Genomic DNA, 21,479 nt, shown 5'->3' on the forward strand with positions numbered 1-21,479 from the left:
CCAGCCTAAGTCCTGGCTGTTTTGGATGGGTAAATACAGAGCTATTGTCCTGACTTCATTCAGTTGCCCTTTGAATGGCTAAAATTTACCGTGCAAGAATAGAACTGTGATTTTTACACAGATCAACATAATAAACATGATAGCTTTTTATGTATAATTAGATTTCTTATATACAATGCATTTATCTAAACTATACCTATTTCTCCAACCACTGAGAATCACTAATAATCTAATATATGACAATGCCCTTATTTTTACAGATGATTTCTATTCAATAATAGAGTCAGCTTGACATTATCTCTTTTGTATGCTGCCATTTATTTCGAACAGCCTCGATGTAAAATGCACTCACGTGCTCTAAATAAATGCTGATTGTAAGCCCAGTGTAACACGGGAAGCACCACTGACTAAGCAAAGATACAGTACTTTAACCAAGGATTAAAGCTTTAGATTCCCGCGACTAATTACACCTTGCAGAAATGTGATTAGTGAAAGCAGTCAGAGTAAGCAGAGCACAGACACGTACACGAACCTATATGAGCAAGTATAGGCACATGATCAGCTGCATACAACGTAAACAACAAGACGCTGCTAGACGCAGAGGCAGTCTGGCAGTGAGCGTTAATGGCTGTATGGGCAGATGGACATGCAATGGAAACCATCATATGGCTGCATCACAAAGAGGATTAGCGTTTGATCCAGCTAGTGATCTAAAATGACCCAGCAGATGCAGCAAGAAACACAACTCTTAGGAAGAGCTTGCAGTCTCTTGGCTCTAAACTTTAAGCCTTCCTATTATTCTCATCAGACTGTTTGCTACATAAGTGATAAAATGATATTTCAATATTACCATGGAGACTAAGTAAAGCCTCAAATTAAGCATAGGTATTAAGGTTTAAGGAAGCTCACACAGCTTATGTGAATTCACTAAAAAGAGGTCTTTTCACAAGGTGATGTGAGGGAAATTTAAGAGCATCCATTTTCTTCTTTTTGGAGATGTTGCCACTGGACACCAAAGTGTGATCCACTGAGCATCACTTACTACCAACAGATAATAAATAACAATTATGATACAACACTAACAATTATACAAGACGACTTTTATTTCATTTATTTAAAGGTTTATATATTTTGGGCAAAATATCCAGCAGAACGTTTTTCTTTCCATATATCTAAACGATTTCCTAAAGCTTATATTATTCATCAGTCACGACAAATATAGCCCATCTTTAAAATTTTAATATTTTCTTACAAGATCTATTTTCTTTGCAAGCGAGCGTCGAGAAAAAAAATCGCATAAAAATTGAATAAATGCATCCGTTTAAACTTTGATTCAGGTGCATTGTAACTTGGCTACCTGGTGTCCTCATTGCCCCGGACAAACTACGCATTTCTAACGGTGAGTGCAGAGGTGACAGCCGTGCCAAAGAGGACGGAGATCAGGGAGTGCTCAGCTGGGATTGCACCGAAGTCGCCAAACGGCATCCCTAAAGACCCAGGCGGGTATCCCGATAACCCGAACGTACTAAAGCAAAGACCAAAGCTCAACAATAGAGGGGACGCCCGAAAACCTGCGGATGAGCGCTCGGAAATGTGGAAGGACAGATGATGCGAGGACGGATGAATCCACTCATACTGCAGAAATTTTAAAAAGTAGAACCATCCCTGCGTAATGCATCCCACAAGAGAAGAAAAGCGTAATCTTTCACTGCTTATTGGCACGGAAAAGAGGAAAACCGTCCTCGTTGTACATACCTCACTCACTGTCTCCATCCCACTCAGACTTGTGGTCCTGATGATATGATACCGCGTTGCTCCAGCATCCTAAAAAGCACCGTTGTTCGACTGAGGAGGGGGGGTGAAACATGACGGCGGTGGTGCAACTGGACTGACGTACCGCTCTATGAGAAGCGAACGACCAATCAGAGCGCAATCCGATACAAGCCTCACCAATCCGCTCTAAGGGAGAGAGTGAGGGCTGCTCAGAGATACTACTGTAGTAGCAAGGTAGATTGACGCTGTGGGAGAATTCATCGTCAACTCCTGCAAACTGTTTCAAACCAGACAACACGTTCATCCCGCAGATAAAACAGCTGAGTGAATGAAGTGAGTACTGAGGTATTTTGTGTTTCAGTTTGTGTCTTTCTAAAGATACACTTAAGGTTTGTGTGCTTTTGTTGTTTTGTTTTTATTGCCATGATGTTTAGATAAAGCAGGGGGCAAACACAGGTAACAATATAACAACAAATACAAGGTTAGCGAGATCACCCTCAAACACAATAACACAACAGGTAACCCTGGGAAAAGGTTCATTATCAGTCCAAAAGACTAACTTATTGGCAATGACAACGATATGCGAGCAATATATGTTACCTCGCCAGGTCCTCTGGATGTTACTTCGGGTTCTGGCTCATAGCCAGTCACGGAACCCGAAGTAACAAATAGGTCTAGTACTGTAGTTATTGTGACATTATTCTATAAGGTAACTAAGAAGATTCTATTAACCTCCTAATAACTTTACTTACTGCCAAATGTTTCTTGGTAGTAAGTATAGAGGTTGTACTTATTACAAGTACAAAAAGAACTGGATTCCTATTTTGCCTTAAAGGCATAAATCTTACAAGGTGGTGACTTGAATAACCATTTTCCCTCAACAATAATCAACAGATAAATTCTTAATACACAAAAACGACACTTTAAGTGTTCCAGATTAAATTTAAACCATCTTCCCTATTCTTTTTTCTTTTAAAGTATTTGACTACTACTAGACTGTCAAGAAGCACTTTGCAATGACTAAAAAGGAGCCAGTATATTTCTAAAATCCGTGCCAATAAGCACCTCGTTAATGTTGAAAATGTGTACCTAGATATAAAGTGCACCATATGCAATAATGCTGAAACACTAGATGGATATTAGCACTTTTAATTTTTTCTTAATATACATTTTCTATCCAGAGATGCTTTCTTTTCTTTATTAAATAAAATAAAATTTGCGGTTTGGCAGTTTAATAGGAACCAAAGTGGACTGTGGCCTAAGCTCTATGGATAAAAGTTTTCATCCAATGACTCTTTGAATTCAGGTGTTTTCACTCTCATTACCACGGGCATATAAAATCAAGCACCTGGCTCTGCAGTCTGCCTTTACCAATACACTGTAAAATGTAATATTGTGTTTAATTAAAAATATTAAATAGGCTGAACTCAGTTTTTATCAATTTGTTATTAGAACTCGATTTAAATAAGTTAACAGTACTTTTTATGCAAACGCTGATAAACTCAATTTATTTGAGTTGTCTTAACTTAGAAAAACTAAGTAAGATGGAAGTTTTGCTTCTCAGTGCGGAAGGATGAAAGATGTGTTTTGAAAATGCCATGTCACCACCGTCCTCCTCCCTCTCGGATCAGTCCGCATGTTCATTGTTACCATCATTTTTTATGGAATATGTTGAGCAAACCTGGAAAAGCGTCAGCTCAAGATATTATTGTTGTCATTGCTGTGGATCTTTACCTGATACACTGACTTGGTGAGTAAATGTTTACTCTTATTCAAACTGATTTTGTGGCTTCTCTTAGTTTAGCACCAGGTTTATAATCTTGCTAGCTAGTTAGTGTTAGCCTAGCGTTGCTGCTGCGGCTGGGCTCGTGTTACTTAAAAATTAACACTACAGCCTTAAAAACCTCACGTAAAAATATGTCTGTGAAATTTTCTGTTGATTGTTTGAAATAAAAAAGTGAGATAAGAGCCCAGACAAAATTCTTCGGGAGGTGCAGCCGTTGGGGTGGGGTGTATTTTCAATCCATTGCCATAACTAACTAACTAACTAACTAATAGGGGTGCAATGATACACAACATTCACGGTTCGGTTCGGTTTGATACTTTGGTGTCACGGTTTGATATTTTTTCAATACAAAAAAATGTTCATGCTTTTTTAATTTGTCATTTATTAAAATGATAAATATATATTTTAACTCAAAAGTACAGTTTTTAAATTTAATGTTGCTGAAACAACAAAGTAATAAAAATAATAAATCTATCTGATCGAGAAATCACTCATCTTTGGAAAAGAGAGTTTATTACAGAGAAATGGCTCTTTCCAAAATAAAAGCTATACTATAAGCTTCTTCTGGGCTTTATTCTCAGCAGCATATTAAACATATCAGGTCCCCATAAGGAGAATCATGTGCTAACGGCTGTCTAAATGACTCGGGTAAAGTTTGTAGCATGCGTGCTTGTTGTTTTTGTCTGCTTCGATTTGTCTTTGCACTAGGATGATGTTGGAGTAGTGTGCAGTCATATTCATTGTGTTCCCCACTAGTGCTGTCAGTGTTAATCTGAAATGACGTTAACGCCACAACACGGCAAATCTCCATTAACCACGGATCGCCCCGTGCATGGGGCTGGACAGCGTCAACACGTTAACGAGCTAACTGCGCTAACGCAGTAGTTCCCACCCATGTAATTGAGCATTGCGTGGCACATCCAACATACTGTTTTACTTTTGTCCATGACACGCTTACCTTCAGGGTCATGCTTCACATGAAAACCAAAATAGTTCCAAACGCCAGATCTGAATGAGGGTGGGGGAGGTTCAATTTGCCATGTTGCAACGAGAGCTTAGCTTCTGTCTTGCTAGCTTGCGCTGCGCTCAGTGGATCTGTGCTCGACAGTGCAGCCTAGGCGGAGTAGTCGAACGCAGATCCACTGAGCTCTCAACACAGACAGCATCGTCAGAAGAAAAGTTAATAAAATAAATTTTTATCTATCTATCTATCTATATTAGGGGTGCAACGATATTCGTATCGATATTGAACCGTTCGATACAGTGCTTTCGGTTCGGTACGCATATGTATCGAACAATACAACATTTATAATTTATTTTATCAACTTTCCTTCTGACTATGCTGTCTGTGTTGAGCGCTCAGTGAATCTGCGTTCGACTACTCCGCCTAGGCTGCACTGTCGAGCGCAGATCCACTGAGCGCTCAACACAGACAGCATAGTCAGAAGGAAGAGCGCAGGGCAAGCTAGCGAGACAGAAGTTAAGCTCCCCTTGCAACATGGACCTCCCCCCCCCCCACCCTCATTCAGATCTGGCGTTTGGAATTATTTTGGTTTTCATGTGACGTATGACCCTGAAGGTAAGCGAGTCATGGACTAAAGTAAAACAGTATGTTGGATGTGCCATGCAATGCTCAATTACATGGGTGGGAACTAGTGTGTTAGCGCAGTTAGCTCGTTAACGTGTTGGCCGTCTAGCCCCACGCACGGGGCGATCGGCGGTAGCTCGTTAACGGAGATTTGCCGTGTTGTGGCGTTAAGGTCATTTCAACGAGATTAACCTGAAAGCACTAGTGGGAACACAACGAATATGACTGCACATTTACGCCGACATCATCCTAGTGCAAAGACCAAAACAACAAGCATGCTACTAACTTTAGCCGAGTCATTTAGACAGCTGTTAGCACATGATTCTCCTTATGCTGCTGAGAATATAGCCCAGAAGAAGCGGATAGTATAGCTTTTATTTTGGAAAGAGACATTTCTCTGTAATAAACTCTCTTTTCCAAAGATGAGTGATTCCTCAATCAGATACAGGGCTTGCAATATCGCTAGCCCGACGTCCTGGAGCTAGCGATTTTTTTCAGTCGGGCTACCAAAATCTATCTCTGCCCTGCCCGTCGGGCTATTGTAGGAAGGAAAAATATATGTCAATGCTTTTGCATTCTTTCAGAAATGTAGCTGGGTAATTATGTCATTGGCATCGGTGAGCCACTGTCAATATGTGACATATTGAAATCGCGTTTGAATTTGCGCTTGTTTTTTGCTTTCACTTTGCAATCGTGCGAACTGTGTATAGAGAGCGACAGTACTGATCTGTGAGTGATGATAATTTGTGCACCAATTCCTCTGACATCGTCTTATTAATCGTTAGCTTACTATGCAAACATGACAAGTGAAATCTCCCGCAGCAAGCTTAAACATGTGAGAGGTTGATCGCGCAGAGAATCGCTGAGCGTTATGTGTGTGAGTGCGTGTGTAAAAGCAGCAGGATATATATTTCAGTTCTGCTGAGCCAAATAAGACAGGTCAGGGTGAAGAAGTGACAGCCAAAGAAAAGCTTACCACAAAACGGAGAAGTTATGACAAATCAGACTATAAGGCAAAAAGAAAGTGCAGCTTTATGGTTTCATGGACAAAATAATTTCTGTGGCTGCAATATGACGAGCTAAATAACCAGGGCTGCACATAAGTGGTCCGCAGGTGCGCATTCGCTGTCAAAATAAAAAACACGCACAAGGGTTAGGGTTAAATTTAAAAACTGTACTTTTGAGTTAAAATATATATTTATAATTTTAATAAATGCCAAATTAAAAAGGCATGAACATTTTTTTGTATCGAAAAAATATCGAACCGTGACACCAAAGTATCGAACCGAACCGTGAATATATATATATATATATATATATATATATATATATATATATATATATATATATATATATATATATATATATATGTATCATGTTTAACCTGAGTAGCAAAAGACCGCAGGAGTTAGTGTGACAGGTTGAATGACTATTGCATATAAAACTGTTCAGTTAATACTAATTCATATCAGTTGATATAAGGACGAAAATAATGTAAATATGGTAAGAAAATGGTTAAGAGTTTATTATTTTTCATGTTATATTAATGGCTTTCATGTTACTTAAGAGAACTGCAATCTATACATCAGTGATCGGCTAGTAAGCCTTTTCTGGGATCGATTAGTAGTGTCTCTATTCTCCACTAGGGGGCTTTCGCGCGTTCTCCTCACTGCAATAAACTACTGCATGAGAGACGCAAGTCATAATCACTCTCGTGATTCTTTTCCCCCTGTTTTCAGGTAAAAGTGTTTAAAAGTTGATATATTTCCAATGTGTACACTGTTAAGATATTTAAGAGGTAATCCTTCATTGTTTTGTAAGCGTTAAAAGCATTACATTGCAGTTTTGTGCACATATACGTGGCGGTTTTGAGCTGTGTTTTGTACTGTGTAATGGCCATTAAGATAACGGCAGGAGCTAAAAACACCACGATTGTCAGCCATTTTGTCAGGAAACCTGCTCAAGTATATGTATAGTAAGCACTTTAGTATTTCGGTTTATTATTTAGTGTTTTTCTTCCACCATGTGACATTTAGCAGTACAGAATGTGAAACGTTTCTGCTCATTTTCACTGCAATAAACTACTGCATGAGAGACGCAAGTCATAATCACTCTCGTGATTCTTTTCCCCCTGTTTTCAGGGGTGTAACATTTGGAGGCACCGCTGGGATAGCTGCTTAGATGTCCGGTGTCCACAATCTGCACATCGTAGTCCAAGCCAGCTAAATCCCCCCCACTACAACCCAGGCAGACTGCAGTGAGGAAAGTGTTGCTGTCGAGGCGAACTGGTAGCTGTGTTTTAGCGCATGTTTCCTGAGGCCAGCCAGAGATCATCAGGGGCTGCAAAAGCGACTCAGCTCAGCGTCACCCGTACATGCAAAATTCTTCCAGCCTACTGCCACAATGTCTTCGGTGGAAGAGCTGCGAGAAGAGGTTGTGCGTGAAATGCACACTCTGTCCAAAGACCAACTAGTGTCAATCTGCGAGTTCCTTGGCATTGCAGAGAAAATAGATGTTAGCAGAAAAACACGACTGTCACTGCTAACACACATCCAAATACACATTGAGAGAGAAGGTATAACAGTACTTGAGGATGAAGGAATGTCAGAACTGTTGTTGCTTAATGATAAGATTGCTGAAATAATGAAAGAGACAATTGTTGAGACTGAACCAAATGCAAATGAAGAGGGTGATTCAGGACACAGAGAGCAACCAAATACTGCAACCTCACTGGTAACAGAGACAGCTAATGCAGTTAACACAGCAATTATTTCTCACTCCCAAGGTAATCGCTTTGTCCCTAACTCATCTGTGTCAAGTACCCCCCAACGACCAAGCCCTTACTGGCAGAAAGATTTCAAAATATCAGGCCAGATTGGCGAACCAGGTCAAAAAGACAAACTGACATTTTCCAGTCTTGCTCACCAGATCGAAAATGGACTGAGCAGAGGTTACTCAGAGCTTGACATTGTAGATGCTGTCATCAGAGCTATCTTGCCAGGTCTACAACTACGCAGCTATTTGGAGGGAAAAGCTCAACTCACCCTTCCGACTCTACGCCGCATACTGCGCTCCCATTTCCAGGAGAAGAGCGCCACCGAACTGTATAAACAACTTGCCTCTGAGGTACAGACCCCAAAAGAGACTGCTCAAAGCTTCCTGATGAGAGTTTTAGATCTAAAGCAGAAAGTCTTATTTGCTTCCCAAGAATCTGAGTCAGGACTCAAATACGACCCAGCTTTAGTTCAGCGTATGTGTTTGCACACCATACTCACAGGCTTCCAGAGTGACAGTGTCAGGATAGATATGCAGCCACTCCTGTTAGACTCTAAGACACCTGATGAACTCCTGTTAGAGAGGTTAAATATGGCTTCTGCCAATGAGGCAGAAAGGAAAAACAAGAAGAGATGTTTAGCATCACAGACTGCTACAAGTGTGAGTGCAGTGCAGTCAGATGATGTGTCACCAGCTAAGAACCCTGTGAAAGAAGTTAAAGCTAAGATACCACCCGAGCTTTTAACTGAGTTAGCGGAGCTTAAGACAGGTGTAGCCTCCCTGAAAGGTCTCAGTGCAGAGATAGCTCAGATTAAAGAGACTCTACAGCAGCCGGTGGCTGGTCCTCAGTCATATGCCCCACCACCAGTTATGCAGTATGATAGGGACCAGCAGTATTATAGCTTCCAGGGCCCCCGTCAAAGGCCACCACCCCCTCAGTATCCTGTACAGCACTACACAGGTAGTCCAGCCCGCCGTGAGAGGAGGTGCCACATCTGCCAGCAGAATGGAGTCAACGAGCGCTGCACCCACTGCTACCTCTGTGGGAGTAGAGAACACTTTCAGGCTGGATGTAGAAGCAGAGGTATGAGACCATATAAAGAGAAACATTTAAACCAGCAATGGTTACCACCGAGGGACGAGTGTTAACCATGCCCATCATCCACAAGTCCCAACATTGCTCCAACTGTAAACAAGAAAAGTCAGGCATGAGACAGTGTTCAGCATGTAAAAACGCACTTTATTGTTCAAGAACATGCCAGAAACAACACTGGAGACAACATAAGAGACAATGCACTGGCTTAAAGACTAAGAAAGAAAATGAGACTGTCCAGGTACCACTGTCGCCAGCTTATGTAAATTCCCCTCACAAAGTCACATCTCTGGTGGGCAGGCAATGTCTGGTTGAGTGTTTTCTGGACGGCCACAGGCTTCAAGCTCTATGGGACTCAGGCTCACAGGTATCAATCATCGATGAGAAGTGGAAAAAGGACTATCTGCCACACACAGAGCTGAGAGATGTAGCAGATATTATGGACACATCTGAACTCACCCTGACCGCAGCAAATGGGACCAACATGCCATATCTTGGGTGGGTTGAGACAACCTTCCAACTTGTTTCCGGAACTGAACAAACTGAGAAATTGACCATCCCCATGTTGGTAATGAAAGGCTTTCAGCTCACATGCCCTATTATAGGCTACAATGTAATTGAATACATTGTGAATAAGACTGACCAAGCTAAACTGTACAGCACAGTGAGAAAAGCATTTCCCAGCCTCAAAAGACACAAGGTGAAAGCTTTTATACAGGCTGTTAGTGCAGATGCAGTTGACGAGTACAAAGTGATGACAAAGAAAGACTGTATTACTGTACCAAAAAAAAGCCACATGCATGTTGAGGGTCGTATAGCAGCAGGACCATTTAAACAAGACATGGTCATGATATTTGAGCCAGACTTAAACCCCCAGTGGCCAGACAATCTTGAGTTTTTTGACACTTTGGTTAAAGTTAAGAAGGGTACTTTACCTGTCATAACACTAGGTGTCTCTAACCCAACTGACCATGAAATTGTCATTCCAGGCCGTACATTAGTTGGCTCGGTTCAGACTATTACAGCTGTTTTACCTGCCCAGGTGTTTGAAAAAGCCACATCTGTAGCTACTGTTAACCAGACAAATACACAAGCCCAGTGTAGCGCTAGCGAAGAGTGGGACCCACCTGTAGATCTTAGCCACCTGGGTGAAGAGCAGAGAGTATTAGCAAAACAGATGCTCAGAGAGGAATGCCAGTCTTTCTCTAAAACAGACAATGATATAGGCTGTATTGAAAAACTGAAAATGACCATATCACTCAAAGACAACGAACCAGTCAAACGAACATACCTGTCTGTGCCACGGCCGCTCTACCAAGAGATGAAAAGTTACCTGCATGATTTAATAGCACAAGGCTGGGTCAGGAAGTCAGACTCGTCATACTCCTCACCAGTTGTTTGTGTTAGAAAAAAAGATGGTACTTTAAGACTGTGCATAGACTACAGAGACCTGAATCGGAAAACCCATCCTGATCGCCAGCCCATCCCACGCGTCCAGGACATTATGGACAGTTTGGGTGGAAACTCCTGGTTTTCGCTTTTAGATCAGGGGAAAGCGTACCACCAGGGGTTCATGTCAGAAGAAAGTCGTCCACTCACTGCTTTTGTGACCCCCTGGGGATTATATGAGTGGATTCGCATCCCCTTTGGACTTATGAATGCCCCTGCAGCATTTCAGCGCTGTATGGAAGAGTGCCTGGATGGGCTGCGCGACAACATCTGCATCCCCTATCTGGATGACACATTAGTTTACAGCAAAACGTTCAAAGATCACTTGGAGGACGTGAGAAAAGTGCTCCAGAGATTGAGAGGCTTTGGTATAAAGCTTAAGCCAAGTAAGTGTGACATGTTTAAGTCTGAGGTGCGCTATTTGGGCAGAATAGTGTCTGCAGAGGGCAGTAAAGTGGATCCTGCAGATTTTGAAGCAGTCAAAGCACTCAAAGGTATAAAACCACAAAATGTTGGTCAGCTCAGAAAAATGTTAGGCCTTCTCTCCTACTACAGACAATACATAAAAGACTTCTCCAGAAAAGCAGGTTGTTTGTATGAACTGTTAAAAGCTGACAAAACCACAGAGAACTCAGACACCACAAAAGGGACAAGGGCAAGACCAAAGAGAGCCAGTCAAGTTGTGCCCTCCTCAAAACAAATCGTGTGGACTGACCAGCATCAACGTGCGCTTGAGGAACTAATAGACTGTTTGCTCCACCCACCAGTGCTGGGGTTCCCAGATTTCACACAGCCGTTCATCGTACACACAGACGCCTCACACAAAGGGCTAGGCGCAGTGTTGTACCAGAGACAAGATGGTAAGCTGCGAGTTATTGCTTATGGCTCCCGTACTCTAACAGCGGCTGAAAAAAACTACCACTTCCATGCAGGAAAACTAGAATTTTTAGCATTGAAGTGGGCTATCACTGACAAATTCAGAGACTATTTGTACTATGCCCCAACATTTACTGTCTACAGCGATAACAACCCGCTAACGTACATTCTGTCAACAGCCAAACTGAATGCCACCACATCAAGATGGGTCGCTGAGCTCGCTGATTTTCACTTCACCATTAAGTACAAACCAGGGAAGGAAAACAGTGATGCAGATGCTTTATCAAGAATGCCACTTGATGTCGAAACCTTGATGAGAGACTGCTCGGAGGAAGTGCCACCGGACACTATTGCAGCTGCTATCCAGGCCATTGAGGTACAGAAAGACACACCTGCCGCATGGACACTCTCAGCTGCAGCAATGTCAGTCACAGCAGACGGTGAGCCAGCAGAAGCAACATTCACACCCATACCAAAAGAACAGCTTAATGAAGCGCAAAAGTCTGATCCTGTTATAAGCCCTGTATTACAGTGTAAACAGACAGATTCAAAACCACTGCCCAAAGAGCTAAGAACATTTGACCCTAAGACAAAATGCTTGTTCAGAGAGTGGGGCAAGTTAAGACTAGATAACAATGGCATCTTGTACAGGCTCACTTCTGCCCGGAAACAGCTAGTCCTGCCAGATCAGTTCAAAAAGACTGTACTTGAAGAGCTGCACAATAATATGGGCCATCAAGGTGTTGATCGCACAGTGTCTTTGATACGTGAACGCTTCTTTTGGCCACACATGCAGGCAGACATCGAGCATTATGTGACCAACGTTTGTTCCTGTGTAAAGCAGAAAAAGCCCAGCCATGAAACAAGAGCTCCTTTAACAAACATTGTAACTACGCAGCCCTTTGAGCTGGTGTGTATAGACTTTCTCCATCTTGAAAAATGCAAAGGCGGTTATGAATATATTCTAGTGATAACTGACCACTTCACACGTTTTGCCCAAGCCTATGCCACCACCTCAAAGTCAGGCAAAACTGCTGCAAACCTGATATTCAATGACTATGCCCTAAAGTTTGGCTTCCCCTGTCGCATTCACCATGACCAAGGAGGTGAATTTGAAAATCAGCTATTCAGTCAGCTCAAGAAACTGTGTGGCATGGCCGGTTCTAGGACAACACCCTATCACCCAATGGGGAACGGTCAAGTTGAACGTATGAACAGGACATTGTTGCAAATGCTTAGAACGCTAACTGAAACACAAAAGTCAAACTGGAAGGAATCTATCAACAAGCTAATGTATGCATATAATTGCACACGTTGTGAAGTCACTGGCTACTCCCCATTTTACCTACTGTTTGGACGGTCACCCAGGCTACCAGTAGATATGCTCTTTGGACTGTACTCAGAAACAGATTTTAGTGACCACAGAGACCATGTTGAAAAATGGAGAAAGGGCATGGAACAAGCATACTCTATAGCAAATGAGAATGCAAAGAAAGCTGCTGAAAAGGGCAAAAGACACTACGACACAAAAGTAAGGAGTTCTGTGTTACAACCTGGCGAGAGAGTTCTGGTCAAAAACCTGACACCTAGAGGAGGCCCAGGGAAACTGAGAGACTATTGGGAGGACACTGTTCACACAGTAGTCAGACAAATGGGGCCTGACCTCCCTATCTATGAGGTAAGACCGGAGAGAGTCAGAGGGCGCTCTAGAGTGCTTCACAGAAACTTGCTTATGTCATGTGACCACTTACCTTTTGAAAAAGTGCCTGAAAAAGATAATCGTACAAGACATGAACAGAAAAAGACTGATAAACCTGTCGCTGTTGTGCCAGACTCTGATGATGAGGGCAGTGTTGATGAATACCGCTGTCATTACGCACCACCTCAACCTGTGTCCCAGCCATCAGAACAAGAACTTCTCACAGCAACGTCTCAGCCCGCAGCTTCAGTCCCTGCTCTTGCACCAACACCAGAGCTTCTTGCTGGAGACCATCTGGAGGCGCCTGACCCAGCTGCCGTGGAGACAACTTGTGAGGAGGCAGAGCCCGCTGCAGGTGACATACCTGCCCCTCCTCCACCTGTGGTACTCGAGAGACTTGAGGAGGAGACACCTCAGCGGCCACAGCGAGAGAGACACCCGCCAAGACGGATGACGTATGACCAACTGGGCACCCCATCTTGCTACAGTGTTCAGCCAGCACCGCAACTGCTTCCTGTGTACCCGGGCCTGGTTCCATGGTTTCCAGCTGTGCAGTCATACTGCACCCAGCCCATTGGTTTGTATGGACTCCAGCAAATGTAAGTTGACACTTTTCCACTGATGACTTGAGAACTGTACTTAAAGACTGTCATCAAGAAAAAGACATGAACTTTTCCCCATCTGTGGATTATAACCATAGACAATAGACTTTGTGAAGACTCACACATGGACTGGTTATAGACTTTGTCTTCAGTCACCAGTGATGGACTGTGGTGAAACAGGTGTTAAACCCACAGAATTAAGGACATTGGTTCACTCTACTGTTGATGTCCTGACTACAAGAGAATATAGACTGAAAAGCATCTTGTTGGTATAATGTCGGGACGACATTTTTTGAGTGGGGGAGAGTGTGACAGGTTGAATGACTATTGCATATAAAACTGTTCAGTTAATACTAATTCATATCAGTTGATATAAGGACGAAAATAATGTAAATATGGTAAGAAAATGGTTAAGAGTTTATTATTTTTCATGTTATATTAATGGCTTTCATGTTACTTAAGAGAACTGCAATCTATACATCAGTGATCGGCTAGTAAGCCTTTTCTGGGATCGATTAGTAGTGTCTCTATTCTCCACTAGGGGGCTTTCGCGCGTTCTCCTCACTGCAATAAACTACTGCATGAGAGACGCAAGTCATAATCACTCTCGTGATTCTTTTCCCCCTGTTTTCAGGTAAAAGTGTTTAAAAGTTGATATATTTCCAATGTGTACACTGTTAAGATATTTAAGAGGTAATCCTTCATTGTTTTGTAAGCGTTAAAAGCATTACATTGCAGTTTTGTGCACATATACGTGGCGGTTTTGAGCTGTGTTTTGTACTGTGTAATGGCCATTAAGATAACGGCAGGAGCTAAAAACACCACGATTGTCAGCCATTTTGTCAGGAAACCTGCTCAAGTATATGTATAGTAAGCACTTTAGTATTTCGGTTTATTATTTAGTGTTTTTCTTCCACCATGTGACATTTAGCAGTACAGAATGTGAAACGTTTCTGCTCATTTTCACTGCAATAAACTACTGCATGAGAGACGCAAGTCATAATCACTCTCGTGATTCTTTTCCCCCTGTTTTCAGGGGTGTAACATTAGCTGTGCTCGCGGACTTTTATCAAGCCTTGACCTCCCGGTCAGCTATCGCGCTGGTGGATAACAGAGCTCTTCGAAAACGTGGAAGCACTTTTTGCAAATATGTGATATTTTGATAAATTAAGTAGATATTTGAGCATTACATAGCTACATTCTTGCTGCTGAAAATATCTTAAAAGGTTATTTTGTGACCCAGAAAGGGTAGTCTGGGGAAAAGGAGGATCGCATTTGTCAGCCACGGTTGTCGGAGCCTGTGTGTACTGTGCGTAAAAACGTATTACTTTTTCTGGGTCATAAAATAAACTTTTAAGATATTTTCAGGCGAGAATGTAGCTGTGTAAAGTTCAAGTATCTGCTCGATTTATCAAGACATCACATATTTGCAAAGATGCGCCGAAGTTTTCAGAGATGTCCATTTTTTCATGCTTTGTGGCAGCTTTTGAACATCTGTGACATCTATTAATGTCAAATCTAGCCTTTATTTAACAACATAAGCAAAATGTTACAATGATTGCACAGCCATTAAGGATCAAATCAGTTTCTGAAAAATGTTCTGTTTTTTCTCCCTCTGCTTGCTTCTTACTGTCTTTGAGGCTCGGGACCAGCACTCCTGTTGTTGGACAGAAAGACATCAGTAAGTATTTTGGTTTTCCAATATATTAGCAACTGTCAGTGACATTTATATTAATCAGGCTGAACTTTAATCATACTTTAGATCATCCTGTTTTACTTATTGTTTTATTTGTGCTTTGGTTTGGGGAAGTTGTTTCTTTACTGATCTTTTCCTGTCTTCCGTTATTAGACTTGAGATATGACTGCACTATGCTGTTGCTGGTGACTCCAGTTAATTCTACAAGACATGCTGTGTAAGTAAACAAACAACAACAGTTTGGTCTGCATTTCTTGAAAGATCACATCCCCTAAACTTAGTTTAGAGGGTCTACACTGTATATAGTGAAGTCTGCAAGTTTTCTAACAGCAAAATTTGTTTTGTGCCCAAATCATTTTGCACATCATTAGAATGAAAGTTCTTGGCCATGTTTGCATAGCCCTTTTTAAAATGATGCTTTCATGACATTATTGTGTGTTGGGTGGTGGTCACGGCTATCCAGACTGACAATTGGGACATTGAATGTCACCTCTCCGGTGGGGAGGGAGCCTGAGATTTTGGAGTCTGTTTTATACCAAATGCAGAAAAAAATGTTTTAAGAAAGCAATTAAGTTCATGTTCCAAAAAATATGATTGTTTGCTTGCAGGACAACAGGAGAGATGAGTCCTCCATCAAAGATGGTGTGGTCAGTGAAGATGGTCGCCTGCAGGTTCAAGCTCATTGCATCTCCAACCCACATCCACTGCCACTGTACTTAAGGGAAGTTAAAGACCTTTCTTCTGCACTTACATTTGGATCACCTCGATCCATGATAGTCATTCAGGCAGTAATGCCTGGACTGGAAACAAGCCATGCTTAAAATATTACAACATTCCAGCTCATGTGTTGGAATGAAAAACAAATGTGTTGTTTAAATTAGAGACTGCACTTGTGACAGAACAACAAATATTTTATTTTGATTATATAAGTAAGTACAAAACAAACTTGTGGTAGGCCTAAACTTATTTTCTGAATAATTACATCTGAGACTTTGTTTCATTGTAAGATAACAGTGATGGCAATATTATTGTTTGTTGTTCAGCAGAACAGTGTCCAGTATGTTGGCTGTTATACTTTGTTGTGTTTGAAAATAAAAGTTGGGCTCATTTTAACATCATTACAAAGTGTTGTTAATTATTTTTAATCATATTCAGGTTACCACAAATTGTTTTTTCATTTAGTTGAACTTGAAATGTTTGTCAGTAGGTAAACAATTAGTATTGTACAGTCAGAAATATCAAGTTATTCTTAATACTGCAAACTTGCAATGTATAAGTTGTCCTAACAGTCATCTTAAGTAAGCTTTACTTAATTTTTTTGAGGCAACGAGTTTCCTTAATTGTTTTGAGTTCTGGGAACAAATGAGCTTGTACAGAGTACTCAAAATAAATAAGTTGTCCTAATTTAGTCATTTTAAGCTAAGCTTTACTGAATTTTTTTCCTGATGGAAGCAGTCTGAACAGTTTATGGCTGGGGTGACTGGAGTCCTTGATGATCCTCCCCGCTTTCCTCAGGCAGCGCTTCCTGTAGATGTCTTGGAGGGAGGGAAGCTCACCTCCAATTATCCGTTCAGAGCACCGCACTACTCGCTGGAGAGCTTTGCAGTTGTAGGCAGTGCTGTTGCCATACCAGGTGGTGAATGAACTGCAAAGAATGAAAAATGACACACGGGAAAAGAACAACAGATAAAGGCACATAACATCATCTGCTTTTCACACTTTGTCTGCATCTATCTCTCGAGCACTTACTATTACAACCTGCCTTTCCACACCATTTACATTTATATTATACACATTTTCCTACTTATCAAGTTCCCTTTTAAATCACTTAGCTGCATAACCTTCAACCAAACCCTTCCTTAATTATACCTATGGGACAGATTTTACAGTGTACTTGTGAAAGAATAGGTCATTCAAAAGAGCTCACTAATTTCCCGTCTGGTACTGTAATATGATGCCATTGTAGAAGCAAGTGAATTTGTTAAATCACTCCCATCCCAGATATTCCGTAATCAAATGAAAGTGCTATTATTGCAAAGTGGAATCATTTAGCAATCACAGCAACTCAGCCATGATGTGGCAGACCATGTGCCAATGCTCTGCAAATTCAGTAACTGCAGAGTTCCAGATTTCCTCTGACATTAACATTAGCACAGAAACTGTGTGCTGGGAGCTTTGTGGCATGAGTTTCCATGGCTGAGCAGCTCCTGTAGGTGTAATGTGTAGACGATCCAGCATTTTTGTCCACATCGTGTATACCGGGGAACAACCAGGAACTAAGGAACCACATTTGGGTTTGTTTAAAATTCACAATATTGTAAAACACTTTCTTTTCAATTGCTGCTACATCACACTGCATGTGTTAAAACTGCCTCTCATTTGCCTTTTTTCAGTCTTAAGTATCCAGTTATCCCTACATGATAGTGGTAGTCTGGTCCACTCCAGACACACCTGTGCTTTGAGCTCTGAAATCCCCTCCTTGTAAGCATAGCTAAAAAGGAGATTATACTGACAGTGTAAGAGGAGTCTACTAGCCTTCCTCTGTCTACAGTAGATGCTTTATATCCATACACCTGAGAAATACAAACTGCTGCCTCTTTGTGTTTGATATGGATGAACTCTGGACATGTAGCATTTCACATATAGCACATTGATTCAAGAATTAGATTTGTGTTAGAATGTGAAAGAGACAAATGCAAAGATGAAATTCAACATTTTATTGCTCTTAGATCAGCAATATAGTAAGTGAAACAGCATGACATCATTTTCTTGTATAAAGCAAGATACAATCATGTAATCTAAAAAATAATATTCCCTTGTTGCAAAATATTTGCTTTCCAAAATAGGATACAAATGTCCAAAACAAAAATGACAATAACCAATTTGCTTGTTTATATTATATACTTGCAATATCATAAATAAATTAATTCTGATATACTTTAGTAGTCTGCACACCAGGTGCTAAGAAAAGAAAAATGCAAAAAATGTGAATAGGTTGAAAGGTTAATGGTACAAAATCAGAGTCCAAAGAGGGTGATTGTTTCAGAGAGCTCAAGTGCGCTTAGTATAAAAAAATGGCGAGACCTATGCAACAATCCAATTCATTTTGAAACAAGATGAATTGACTGTGGAAAACAAACAAGTTCTGAGCCAAATTATATTTGAAAACAAAAAACAAAAGTTTGAGAGCAGTGAGAGTTATAAAGTTTAAAATCCAATAATAATGACTAATTAAGCACATAAGTTAATTTAAAATCACAGTTTTGGTGTTATTTTAATGCAGATATTAAATTTGTCATGTTTTTATCATAATTCAATCAACCATAATCCTTTATAACTTACTGAAACTAGGTTGATATCACGATTGATACTGGTTATTGATGTGGTTTGGTATATCAGATTATTAGGAAAACAAAAAACATGTGAATGAACTGCAAAGAATGAAAAATGACACACGGGAAAAGAACAACAGATAAAGGCACATAACATCATCTGCTTTTCACACTTTGTCTGCATCTATCTCTCGAGCACTTACTATTACAACCTGCCTTTCCACACCATTTACATTTATATTATACACATTTTCCTACTTATCAAGTTCCCTTTTAAATCACTTAGCTGCATAACCTTCAACCAAACCCTTCCTTAATTATACCTATGGGACAGTTCTTTCCTCTTACTGCACCATTTAGACTTTTGTGCCTCTTCTTTGGTTTTATTAGACTAAACTTTGGGTGACTTTATTTCAAAGAACACTCCGGGGAACAGTCTTTCTGTGTTGCTGTGTGGGTGACTTTGGAGAGCTTTCTGGAGGGGGCCACTGTGGTTTAGTTAGCTGAATGTCTTCCTCTATTTTAAAGGCTTTCTTTGGGGGATTGGCCTGTGGGGGCCAAACTACAGATATTTTGTTGCAGTGTGGTTTGCTTTCACTAAATATTTTTGTCATTTCATTTTCAACACTGTGTGCTTTCTCTACTGAACTCATGCTGCTCGCAAAATATCTCCATTCAAGTTTCTGATTTGAGGGGATAGGTCCACCACGTCCTGCGGGGAGTCTCTGCCCGAGTCCATCATCATAGTTCCCTTTGGACTTCAGGAGTTGTTTGTAATGGGGTAGGCAGTACAAATGTCCATGGAGAGAGACATAATTTCCTAGGCTACACACAACAAATGAAAAATCCTCTGTTAAGAGATGCACTACATCAATTATTTAACAATTATTTTAATGTAATTTTAGAGCCACAAGTCCTACTTTATTGATTTTTCCTTTACAGGAAGACTGGATACTATACATACTGTATGTTGTAGACATGGTGGCAACCATTATGTTGTCATTAAAACACAATTGCGTTTACCAATACTGCAGTGCTCAGAAAGCCCCTATAAACATTTATTTGAATGAATGGCAGCCTTTACCTTAATTTGTTCCTGCAGTGCTCACAGCAGAAACAGGACTTATGGTACTTTTTTTTGTCCACTATGAGAGCATCCATCGGATAGGCTCTCCTCCGGCACACCGTGCACAGCTCCGACCTCGGAACTCGAACCTGTTTCAAGGAGATAAAATTCACATTGGTTATATCGTGAACAGTCTTTGGGTTGCCTCATAATCGCACATTTTTATTACAGTTAAACTAATACAAAAACAGCAGAATAGATTATCTTTGGATTCTTAAGAGTAGTCACATGTTGAATGTAGTTTTTTTTTTTTTATAGTAGTCACATGAGCAAATGGTTTAGTGGTTGTTAGGATCAGAGATGGGCAGTAACGCGTTACTGTAATCCGATTACTTTTTTCAAGTAACGAGTAAAGTAAGGGATTACTATTGCAAAACCGGTAATTAGATTACCGTTACTTTCCCGTAGGAACGCTGCGTTACTAAAACTGTGATTTTTTTTTTTTTTGCGAGAACGTCTCATGACAGTGACGTAAGCGAGTGCGACGTTTGTGACAACAGCTGTGTGCAGATTAACAATGGATAATATATCGAGTGCGGGAGAGAGTATGAGCGTGCAGCGTTTAAAGCGTGGAAGTACTGACCTTACTTTAAGTTTGATTCCATAAAAAGTGACAAAAACATTAGTGTCCGTTGTGCGTGGGAAGAAAACTTCTTTTTACAGCGAAAAAAACCCCCTAAACTTCCAAGCAAGCACCGAGTGCACAACGATGTAATGGGAAACTCACAGAGATTCTTCCACTGACCGCTGCGGCACACCTGCACCAGGGTAAACCTCCGCCTACCCCACTCCTGCTTTACAGGTGAAAATAGAGCAACAGGACTGCTAGTCTTTGATTTTATTTATTTTCTGTTGTGTTTTACTTGCATCTATTTGAAAGACTGAGTGTAAACACACAAAAAAATTATTTTATGTGCTGGAATGTGCAGAAAATAGGTTAAACATATAAAATATTAAACAAATTTCTTCCAGTCAGAGAATGTTGCATATAATTTAATTTTTGCTTGATGCATAAAGTTAAAAGATTAAAACTAATAAAACAAGTTTAAAAAAAGAGACTTTTCCATTTGATTACATTTTGTATGATGGATTATGTAGAAAAAGTAGAATTGGGCTGAAAGATCTATCGCTTTATCACCTATTCAGGTTGTAAATCGTGTTTTTAAAAAGTAACTTAAGTAATTAATTACTTTTGAAAATAAGTAATCAGCAAAGTAACGGGATTACTTTTTGGCGAAGTAATCGGTAATTAGTTACTGATTACTTTTTTCAAGTAACTTGACCAACACTGGTTAGGATTTAGTGTTATTCACCTGAGCAGTCAGAGATGTCCATGTATCTCTATTGCAGATTAACCCTGTATTCCCAAATGTATCACAGTTGATACATTTTTTTTTGTTTACTTAAACTCATATATGGGAACACTATATCTATATTTTCAAATTTTTTATTTTGTCAGAACATTTAATTAATGCTCCAGTTTCCAAAAAAACACACACACACACACTTTTGTTTTGTTTTTCTAAAGCTTATGTGACCTAATGTAACCTGGTCATGTTAATGTTTGAAGTGATTAAATGTGAAGCGCACTGCATTGCAACATTTTTCAGTGCATTTATTGTACTGAATAGATTGGATGGATTTACACTGACATACATCCCCGTGTGATAATCTGTTATAACAA

General features: G+C 40.5%; 2 protein-coding genes and 1 long non-coding RNA gene across 7 annotated transcripts in view; 1 reads left to right on the top strand and 2 right to left on the bottom strand.

Moving 5' to 3' along the window:
- Nucleotides 1-1,875, bottom strand: part of b3galt1b (UDP-Gal:betaGlcNAc beta 1,3-galactosyltransferase, polypeptide 1b) — a 70,129-nt gene extending 68,254 nt beyond the window's left edge. Inside the window, exon 1 of the mRNA XM_085384634.1 lies at nucleotides 1,756-1,875. The gene's annotated coding sequence lies outside the window, so the exon portion shown is untranslated. The remainder of the gene's footprint in view (nucleotides 1-1,755) is intronic.
- A 12,331-nt stretch (nucleotides 1,876-14,206) lies between these two features.
- On the top strand, nucleotides 14,207-16,480 carry LOC146651180 (uncharacterized). The gene is made up of 4 exons (XR_014908025.1): nucleotides 14,207-14,275; nucleotides 15,282-15,322; nucleotides 15,491-15,554; nucleotides 15,946-16,480. It is a non-coding gene; the product is annotated as an uncharacterized LOC146651180 (long non-coding RNA).
- A 1,553-nt stretch (nucleotides 16,481-18,033) lies between these two features.
- Nucleotides 18,034-21,479, bottom strand: part of xirp2b (xin actin binding repeat containing 2b) — a 34,386-nt gene continuing 30,940 nt past the window's right edge. For all 5 annotated transcript variants that reach the window (XM_085385526.1, XM_085385523.1, XM_085385524.1 and 2 more), the window contains 2 exons: nucleotides 19,754-19,884; nucleotides 18,034-19,494 (listed from right to left, as the gene is read on the bottom strand). In XM_085385526.1, coding sequence (XP_085241652.1) covers nucleotides 19,793-19,884 — 92 coding nt within the window. In that variant the 3' untranslated portion in view covers nucleotides 18,034-19,494; nucleotides 19,754-19,792. The remainder of the gene's footprint in view (nucleotides 19,495-19,753; nucleotides 19,885-21,479) is intronic.

Source organism: Rhamphochromis longiceps, linkage group LG16 (genome assembly GCF_057381845.1).
Source record: "Rhamphochromis longiceps isolate RC_006_pf linkage group LG16, R_longiceps_female_GT1.1, whole genome shotgun sequence".
NCBI classification, from domain to species: domain Eukaryota; kingdom Metazoa; phylum Chordata; class Actinopteri; order Cichliformes; family Cichlidae; genus Rhamphochromis; species Rhamphochromis longiceps.